At 47.7% G+C, this 9,440-nt stretch overlaps 2 protein-coding genes across 4 annotated transcripts in view; both read left to right on the top strand.

Moving 5' to 3' along the window:
- Window positions 1-2,332: 2,332 nt before the first annotated feature.
- On the top strand, window positions 2,333-5,015 carry ATP5G1 (ATP synthase, H+ transporting, mitochondrial Fo complex subunit C1 (subunit 9)). 3 transcript variants are annotated; one of them, XM_019523661.1, is made up of 5 exons: window positions 2,333-2,375; window positions 2,645-2,693; window positions 3,413-3,490; window positions 3,849-4,024; window positions 4,791-5,015. In XM_019523661.1, the coding sequence occupies exons 1-5, from the start codon at window positions 2,368-2,370 to the stop codon at window positions 4,903-4,905; spliced, it is 426 nt and encodes a 141-aa protein (XP_019379206.1). In that variant the 5' UTR covers window positions 2,333-2,367; the 3' UTR covers window positions 4,906-5,015. The 3 variants fall into 3 exon arrangements, with proteins under 3 accessions (XP_019379206.1, XP_019379209.1, XP_019379208.1); XM_019523663.1 differs by lacking the exon at window positions 2,333-2,375 and adding an exon at window positions 2,440-2,458; XM_019523664.1 differs by lacking the exon at window positions 3,413-3,490 and having other exon boundaries at window positions 2,353-2,375.
- Window positions 5,016-9,312: 4,297 nt separating this feature from the next.
- Window positions 9,313-9,440, top strand: part of UBE2Z (ubiquitin conjugating enzyme E2 Z) — a 14,297-nt gene continuing 14,169 nt past the window's right edge. Inside the window, exon 1 of the mRNA XM_019522924.1 lies at window positions 9,313-9,422. Coding sequence (XP_019378469.1) covers window positions 9,313-9,422 — 110 coding nt within the window. The remainder of the gene's footprint in view (window positions 9,423-9,440) is intronic.

Raw genomic sequence — 9,440 nt, 5'->3', positions numbered from 1 at the left:
TACTGGAATGTGAAGCAACAAGCCATGGAGAAGGCTGATTGATACCCTGTTGTATTTATTGATTGAAGCCAGGAACAAATTGGTTCAGCTTGCCCAAGAAAACAAAGACCAGATTTGCTGGTGACTATATTTCAGAGCCCTGAAAGGGGAGGTAGGGAATATAACAAAAAACTGAGGGAAAAGCAAAAGGATTTGATGACAAGTGACATAGGATGAGAAGGAAGATGGTATCCTCTGTAGGATTGGCCCAGAGGCCTTTCTCTCAAACACATGTTGGAATGAGCATGGATATCCAAAGTGTAGGGGCTCATAAAGCCTGCATTCTTGCATTAGCAAATGTGTGCAGTCTTCCTTGCTTTGGAATCATTAGTACAAGGACACTCTGTGGATCAACAGATGCCAGGAGAAGGGGGAGAGCCGATGACAGGGCTCCTCATTCCATTGGAAGGGTGGAGATGGCTCTCTTGTAGTTTAGGCAGCTGACTCCATCTGCTGGTGAGTCTCTGGATTGACAGACAGATGCCTGATTTTAGTTAATATGAAATATGGTACGGAGTGGGGAGAAACTGCTCCGGGGCAGAGGTGTTTTATATCTATAGGCAGAATCTTGACTCCTCTCCTCTCTTTCATTATCATGCTGTGATGATTGAGCATAGATAGTAATGAACCTTCCCAGATCTTTCTCCTGTAACTGAGCCATTTCCTTTTGGCAATCTAGTGCAGAAAGAGAAAAGGTCAAGGTCAACAGGCTTCATAGCAGGACATGAAAGGCCTTTGACAGTGTCTCCATTAACTTGCATCTGCAGGAACTAGACCATTCTGTCTTTAAGAAAGCTTCTGTCAACTTTTGTTTTCACCTTAGAAGTATCGGGAAATTTGAGATTTGTCTTCCTTGGGGGTTTCTAAGGAATATGCAGATATGGTTTAGAAATTTTCTCAGGCTTTAGTTCTAAGAACTGTGGTGGTGCATTTCCCATCCAAAAAACAGAGGCACATATATGGAAGAGGGCCAGAACAACAATTGTGGAAGCAGCTAGTTGCTCACACATTACTAGCCAGTCAGTTAGAGTCTCCATTTCACATAACATTAGCCAGAGTCCTACTACCATATTTCTACACATTGTGTCAAGTGCATCCCAGGTGTATCCTCTGGAAGGGCACATTCCCCATGGCAGTGTACACCCACCCCTCTGTGGGACTTTACATACAGGGCTGCCTCAAGATTTCCCCTCGGCTCTCCATAAACCTATCGAGGCTGCTGCACAGAGAATATTTCTCTTGGCTGTTTTTTCCCCCCTGCAGGTGTTTAAACAGGTGTATTAGTAAAACAAAAAAACCCTGAGTTTAAACCAGTCTGTTTTTTAAAACAAAAAGTTACATGATGAGGGGACAAAAAGTGGGGGGGGGCTGTTTTTTTCCATGTGATTATATGAGGGAAGTATTTGCAAGTGCTTCTCTGCGCTGGGATTCCAAAGTACAGGAGAACTTTGCAGAATGCTGACATTGCAACCCCCCTGGAAGTGAAACCTGATTGCTTTTCAGTTTGCTGTTTACAACCCCTTTGCTCTGTTGTTTGGTGGTGTCAACACCTGCTTAACCCCAAAACGCTCCGGGGCTTAAACACCCCAGGCTTGTTGAGGATTCAAGGCACCTGGGCATCCTTCAGTGAAGGACTGAGAAACTCCCAGGGCCCATTTCCCAAGGATCCGATCCACGGAACTTCAGCAAACCACAAGGGAAGCTGGACACAGCTCGGGGGGCAAAGCAAGCACCAAGCCAACAGGATGATAAACACGGGCTCGGCTCCGCAGCACCGGGAGCAGCGCAAGGGGCTGGAATCCGGCAGGGAGCCGAGCCCCCGACCTGCACCTGGAGCAGCCGCCAGCGGGATCCCAGCTACGGACCCAAACCGGAGGAGCTCCCACGTGACTGAGCGGGCGAGCCAGTCAACCCCGCCCCTCCAGTCGCAAAACCCCGAGTGACGCCCACGTGACATCCCCCCGCCAAGGAGCCGCTCGGCAGCCATGTTGCGTTCCATAACAAGCTCTCCCACCCAAGAGATGAGGCGGAACAACCGCTCTACCCAACCCCGTTTGGACCATCTGTAAACTCCTGCTCAGGACCGCCGGGCAGACAGCCAATCAGAGACCAAGGGAGGGCCACCATCCCTCCAATCAGAACGCGGGGAGGCGCTCACGTCCTCTTCCTCCTCCCTCCCCTCTCTCATTCAAGATCAAGGTCCCGGATGTGGGAGGTGGGGGCTGCTCCGTGGGAGCCAATGGGGGAGAGCCGGCTGGCTCCCAGGAGTCAATGCGGCGGCGCGGCGTGAGTCGTGCCAGCCAATGAGCGTGGAGGACGCCGAGGTACATGGCAAGGTGAGTGGTGGGGGTGGGCCTTCGTCTGCCTGTTGCGGGTGCTCCAGCTCTAGCTCTAGCTCTAGCTCAGCTGCTGCCTGCCGGTGAGCGGCCGCCGGTCCCACGTGTCCTCGCCAGCTCCATGCTGGGGCTGGAGCTGCGCGTCTTTGGGCTGCGGTGCTGAGGAAGAGGGGAGGCCTGGGTGCTTCCCTCCCGCTGCTCAGAGCCGTGGATCGCGGCACCGCGCCTCTCCGCCTTTGCTTAGGTTTCCTCTGCCTTGTTCTCCCCAGGTCCGCGAAGATGCAGACCCCTGTGGCTCTCCTCACCTCTCCGGCTCTGGTAAGCAGTGCCCAGCTGCGGTGGCAGGGGCGGGTGGTGCTGTCCTCGATACCATGCTTTTCATGGGAAGGTGGGCTTTGGTGGAGAGTCGTGCTGCAGGCCTGAGGCTGGTGGAGCAAGGTCACTATTGGTGTTTGGGGAAGGGGTGGGGGAGGGTATTTTTGCTCCTGTTGGGGTTACCTAAAGAGGTGGTGGACTCTGTCCTTGGAGGTTCTTAAGACCTGGCTAGACAAAGGTTTGGCTGGGATGATCTAGCTGGGGTTGGTTCTGCTTTGAGCAGGCGGTTGGACTAGGTGACCTCTGGAGGTCCCTTCCAGCCCTCGTTTTCTGCGACTCTGCTGTCAAGCAGAACTGGGGTGGGTGAGACAGGGTCCCAATGTGCCATGAATGAGAGCAGGTAACACTACCTCCTTTTTCCAGAGGTTTTGTTCCTGGGTATGAGCACCTTTTGAAGTAGGTGGTGGTGGCACGTCGTCCTGAAGTAGCATCTGGCCCTAGATTAAAGGAGGGTGTTAATTGACTGGGTTAAGTCCTTGAAACTGAAAAGCAGATGCGTTAGTGGAGTTGGTGAGAGACTTCAGCTCTCTTGTTTCACTTGCAACCTGTTCAAGGACATCTGATAAACAAGTGCCTGCTCTTGTGTACATTGTGAACTGCCTTCCTCTGTGAGGAACATGAGGGTTTCTCATCGTGGGTTGAATGTCTGTCTTCCACTTCAGCTCCGCTGCTGTTCCAGGGCTCTGGCCAGGCCAGTTTCTGTGTCTGTATTCAGCAGACCTGAGATTGAGACGGTACAGGTAAGGCAAGATGGTTCTTACTTACTGAAGCAGGGTCTGTCCTTAGAAAACTTTGCAATGAAATGTTTTCTTGTCTGGGTTAGCTTTAGTCTGCATCACTAGCTTGGTGCATATGTGTTTGGGCAGTGGAAATGCTGTCTTGGAGTCTTTGATACCTAATGCAAGTTATTGGCTTGAATTTGTACAGACAAACTAAGTCTATATGTTGACCTCTCTAAAATATCCAGCACGCTCTTTCAGCTCAGCATATTTTGGTGCCTTTGCTGTGCCTACGATAGGGGCTAGGGTGGAAACAAACCTTTGTTAAATGTATTGAACTACAACTGCATCATGCTTGGGTTTCTCTTGCTTCCTCTAGGCCTCTGGTGCTTCTCATCTACAGCTGGCCTGCCGAGAATTCCAAACCAGCACCACTTCCAGGGATATTGATACTGCTGCTAAGTTTATTGGTGCTGGTGCTGCCACAGTCGGAGTGGCTGGTTCAGGAGCAGGTATTGGAACAGTGTTTGGCAGCTTGATCATTGGCTATGCCAGGTAAGTAAAATATTTCCTCTATTTTAGTTTGTTGGTTTTTTTTAAGTGGTCTGTAGTAGACTCTTGCCCCCACCTCTGTGTTTCCCTTGTGCTTGGTCTAGGAGGCTTTCTGGGACACTTGAGAGGAGAGGAGAAAGGGGCCACTTAAAGAGGGTCTCAGACTGCATAGTGCTACTCACTCATTTGCATACCATAGCAAGTTAATTACTCAACTCATTGATAAGTGCTAAGGAATCACTTTGTCCAGCTGTGAAATGAAACCACATGTAGGATGGAGGGTAAGGTGGGATGGACTGCACATACATGGTAGTTTTGGAGGAGAAGTAAAGAGAAATGTCATTTCTTCACTATTTCTAAGTACTTCTGATAGCTCTGCAGAATTTGGCCTGCTGCTAGAGGGCATGGTCCAATAATGCTTGGGGATTGCTGCCCAGTACACTAATGATTCAGTTAGGGACAAGCCTTTTTAAGGTCTTAACTTGTTTCTGGTCAATCCACTAAAAAGCTAAGGAAATGTCTTGCATTTTTCTGTTTCTTCTCTCAGCTTCATTCTTGTGTGTGCTATGCTGGACCTTGCTATTTTCCCACTCAATGCCCGCTGTTTATGGTCTTCTGTCTTCCTAAGGCTTAAGTGCAGTTGAATCTCTTCCTTGTGTGTGTGGTCATCCTCAGCTTTCTGTGGAATAGCTATGTTGTGTTTATGCAGTATTTGTCACTTCCTGCACACCCACACACACTTATCAATTTCTTCTTGCATCTTTTACAGGAATCCATCTCTGAAGCAGCAACTCTTCTCTTATGCCATCCTGGGTTTTGCCCTGTCTGAGGCTATGGGGCTCTTCTGTTTGATGGTGGCATTCCTCATCCTGTTTGCTATGTGACAGCTTCTGAGCCTGATTGTGGCTCTGTGTCCTCTACAGTTTGAATCCACCTCCTTTACCAGAGGGTTCCAGATTTATGATTAAACAAAATCTTTCTCTAAACCAAATGACTTTGGACTTCCTTGCATTCTTTTCCAGTGCCAGACAGACGGTTGGGGATTAAGCCTCTGTGGTGTATTTAATACAAGAAGAAATTATTTGGGTCTTTTTGAGTTAAAATAATGTACATTTTTAAGATGAAAGAATCTGCTAGCATATAGAGGTATCTAAAGCTGAAGCAGAACTGCACCTATGTGGGGTAAGGGAGAAAAGTAGCTATTGTAAACTGGCAGCAAGTCCAGGGATGATGGCTTGTTGATTTGATCCTGCAGTATCATCCCATGATACGAGCTTGAAGAAAGAACCATTAGTGCTGTTTACACTCACAAATAGAAGGGCTCTTGTGCAAATCTACCTTTAATTGCCATACTACAGCAGATAATGGTGCTTAAATTGACATGAGGCATTGCTGTCTCCCTTTTATAAGAAAAGCATGATGGAATAATCTGAAAGATGGTACATAGGGGCTACTGTTTAGGTGTGTCAGTATTAGTAGAACTTGGATGGGTACAATATCTGTAAACCAACTGAAGTAGCATGAGTGCACTCATGTTGATGTCCCATATGAGAGAAATGGGTGGGTTCAAGATCAAATTTTAACAATGGTTGTCAGTAGCCAGCCTTCCCCCATGCTGGCTAGAAGCTGATGTGCAATCCTAATTTGTGCAGGGTGTTATCAATTAACTTTTTCTGTTTCCTTTTTGCAGCAGATGTATATTAGATCACCCAGACATACAGATCATGATCTAAGACGGTGGCTGGTATTCAAAAGCCTTTGAATCTGGCTGTGACGTTTTCTGCTGCGTGTATTTGAAAAGGACTATAATAATAACTGCAGTGCTTCCTAACTACTATTACCACTCTGAGAACCCCAATGCAATGAATAGTAACAACACTTTAGAAGAAATAAAAATACCTTTCCAGAAACTACTAGCTTTCTCTTAAAGCAGTTGACTGAGATTCTTCTGGGTGTGTGTTTTAAAGGAAGATGGGGGGAAAAATTGATATGTTCCTAACTATGTAGAGTTCTAGGCACAAGCATGTAGACACTTCAGTGCATTTCTGCTGTGTAGTTGGTCCTACTGTGTACGTCATACTGCAGTATAGCCAGAGTCGGCTGTTGCATGTTACCTAGGCAACAGCTGTATTAGGTCAGTTAAACCAAGTCTATTTTACACAAACCTAGTATTTTATGCTTATGAGACGTGATTTGTGCTAGGAATGTTTAGCTAGGGTAAAAACCACACTTTTCTTCGAGAAAGGACAAGCTTTTTTCATGCAAGATCCTAAGACAGAAGGATGCTAAGCCCTTTTTTGAGGATGTTGCCTTGGAGGGGATCTCCACAAGGGAAGCATGATCAAACTGCCTCTTAATATGGGAAGAAAAGGCTTTGAGTGGCTTAGAAGTGCAGATTTCTTGGGGTTTAAAAAAAACAACCACATCTGACTGATATTAAAAATAAAGGGAACAAGTGTGGCAGACTACCACCATCCTGCATAAACAAAGCAGCTTCTAGACTAACCCTGTTTCTCTTGAGTGTGTGGAAAGATGGGAGTGGTATTAGCATGCTGCTGAAGTCCTCCCCACACTTGGTGTTTGGATGCTTCCATCTACCTTGCCAGCCAGTTACAGCAATTGTACAATCAGAAGGTCAGTCCTATTTTCCCTGCCAACAGTCAGACTGATCCTCACTTTCATCATTGCATCTCTTTAATGTATTGGCATATTTTCTTCACCTTCCAATCAGTAAAAATAACTGAGATGACTTGAGTCCAAGTGTGAAGAAGCTAGCTGCCTCCAACAAATGAAACCACTGAAATATTTGTCTGCTTCCATTGTTGCCTCCTTCACTTTACATTCTTAACACTGCCCCAAAGTACAACAGGCACTGTAGTCAATACTATGAAAGGGGCTGAAATAGGGAAGGGACTTTCTTAGGATGATGCTTATGGTTGTGGTGAGATTTACATCTTAATTACCCCTTAGAGAGTCAGACAGACAGACATATACTTACCACAGAGGCTCCACCTAAGCCCAAAGCCTAATGTGAAATGAGATGGCAAATTTCATGAAAAGTATAATGTGTGTCAGAATCTTAGCCAGACCCCAAGCCTTCCTTTGTATTGATAGAAACAAATGGAAGTAATTTTTTTTAGGTGTTTTGTATGGTTATTCACTCACAGGCTGGATTTGTCTGAGGGAGTGCAGGCTGTTAGTGACTCCAGAAGTGCTGAAATGTGAGCTGGAATCCCCCAGCAGCTGATCAGATTGTATGATATTGCCTATTTGAAATTCCAATTCCAAGGTGACGCTAGGCACCTACATGGGTAGGTGGGGAGAGAGAAGTGTATTCTTCAAGATCTACCATGGCCACATATCAGGAGCCCTAAAGGTATAAAAGGTATATATAGAACATACAAAACACAGAGAAGTACCTTTATCTTTAATGTTTAATGTGGACAATAGCCACTGCACATGACTTAATGGTAAGTGAGAGCACTAATTGCTAGTTGGTATCATCTTTGTGAATAACATCTTCTCTTAGACTTGAGCCAGTTAGAGAATGTGCTTTGGCTTTACCTAGCCACTGTGAACCCCCATATTTAAGTTCAACTTGCCTCAGTAAGTTGGGGCTAGTAACATCTTTATTTTTTCAAACTTATTTTTTTTGGGGGGGAGGTCAGGGTTCATGCTGCTGTATATTTCTTTGATTCTATTATGGAAAATAAAGAAATAATGCTTTATATCTCTACACCCATGCTGTTACTTCTGCAGGATCTAAGATACTGTAAAGTTGTTCTTAACTATTTCTGTTTTTCTCTACTGTTGTATCCCTTTTCCTTCTGCTTTCCTGTTCCTTCCTCTAACATGCTGTCTCAAAGGGCATTACATACCACCCAAGTATCTGTATATACCAGCTTCAGAAACACTTCTCTAGATCACTATTTCTTATTTCTGTATCCTCAGCAAATGAAACGTGACCTTGAATTAGGACTAAGGAATTGTGAGGTGGTTACAGCTTTGTGCATGTGTTATGGGAGGATAGGGCTAAATACCCTCTTTCCTCCCATCATACAATCATGAAGTTGCAAAAGATAGACACTTGAGATGGTCTGGGCTTGAAGGTCTCTAGGTTGGTCTCACAGAAGGAAATGGCTACATTTTAGCAGGGCCTGGCACAAAACTTCATAGAATCATAGAAAAACAAGGTTGAAAGGGTCCTCCAGAGGTCCTCTAGTCCAACCCCCTGCCTCAGGCAGGATCATGCCTATCCAAACCATCCTCTGCTATCCATAATCTGAACTCTACATAAGACCACCATCAACACTGATACAACACAGACCTAACCTGCCACAGGGGAATCATGGCAGTGGATATCCTGCTTCCATGAAATGTTGTCAATATATGTTCAAGAGATCTTCTGTAGTCCAAGCTTTGCCACAGTTGTGCTGCGTGACCTCATGGGCAGTTGACTTAGGTCCTGAGCCTCCATTGTCTGTTACTGTGAACTGAAGTTGCCCGCGCTTCATATTCCTGAGATGTTTTTCTTGATTCATTCAGCTTTGGTGGACTAATATAAAGGGATTAAAAGAGGCATGTCCTCTCTCAAAGGCAATGGCAGTCTGCCACAGTGCAGCAGAAGGGGTGCAGGCATACCACCTGAGCCCAGCAGTAGAAGCGTGGCCTGGAATCACTGCACCCTGCTGTAAAGAGGCTTCGTGCTGCTGTGCACCCTGAGCCTGGCATCCCAAGGGCATCCCAGTTGGGGCAGCCCCCTTCCACCCAACCGCCATGTGATAACCCTGCAGCTACAGGCCATGACGCCTGGGCAGTGGCTTCGCTGCAAGGAGCCTGCCACCAGGTCCCAGGTCGTGCCTCAAGGACCCAACACGGGGCGCTCCTATCAGATGGACTAGCTGGGAGGTCAAATGGTCCGTCATTGTACTGAGCGAGGTGACACTCTGGTGTGGAGAGCCACTTTCTTTGGGGTGGAAGGAAGTATCTCATTCGGTTGGGTGGACGCTCTGGTGTGAGGGGACTCTATGGTGGACCCCTAGTTGGCCGAACGGCCGCTCTGGGGGAGGACTCGATTGTGGGTCAGCCGAATGGCGACACTCTGGAGGTAGGAGGGGACTCTATGGTTTCTACGAGAGCTCGTGGCGGCGGAAGGGAGCGGGGGGCGGGTCTCTGCGGCGGACACTCTGGCCCGGACTCTGTGGTGGAGGAGTAGGGCGGCGGCCGCTCTGGCCGCCCGACTCGGTGGTGTGGAGTCCCGGAAGCGGAGCTCTCCCAGGCCGGGCGGCGGAATGGCGGAGAGCCCGGCGGCGGCAGCGGCGGCGGTGGAGGTGGAGGAGGCAGCGGTCCCGGGCCCGGCCGGCGGCGGGGGCAGCTCCGGCGTGTTCATCCCGGCCGAGCTGTGGGCGGCGGCGGGGTT

The sequence above is a fragment of the Gavialis gangeticus genome, unplaced genomic scaffold (assembly GCF_001723915.1).
Source record: "Gavialis gangeticus isolate Ggan-Ray unplaced genomic scaffold, GavGan_comp1, whole genome shotgun sequence".
In the NCBI taxonomy this organism is placed as follows: Eukaryota; Metazoa; Chordata; order Crocodylia; family Gavialidae; genus Gavialis; species Gavialis gangeticus.
Note: the sequence above shows the minus strand (reverse complement) of the source record. Positions and strands in the feature narration are given on the sequence as shown.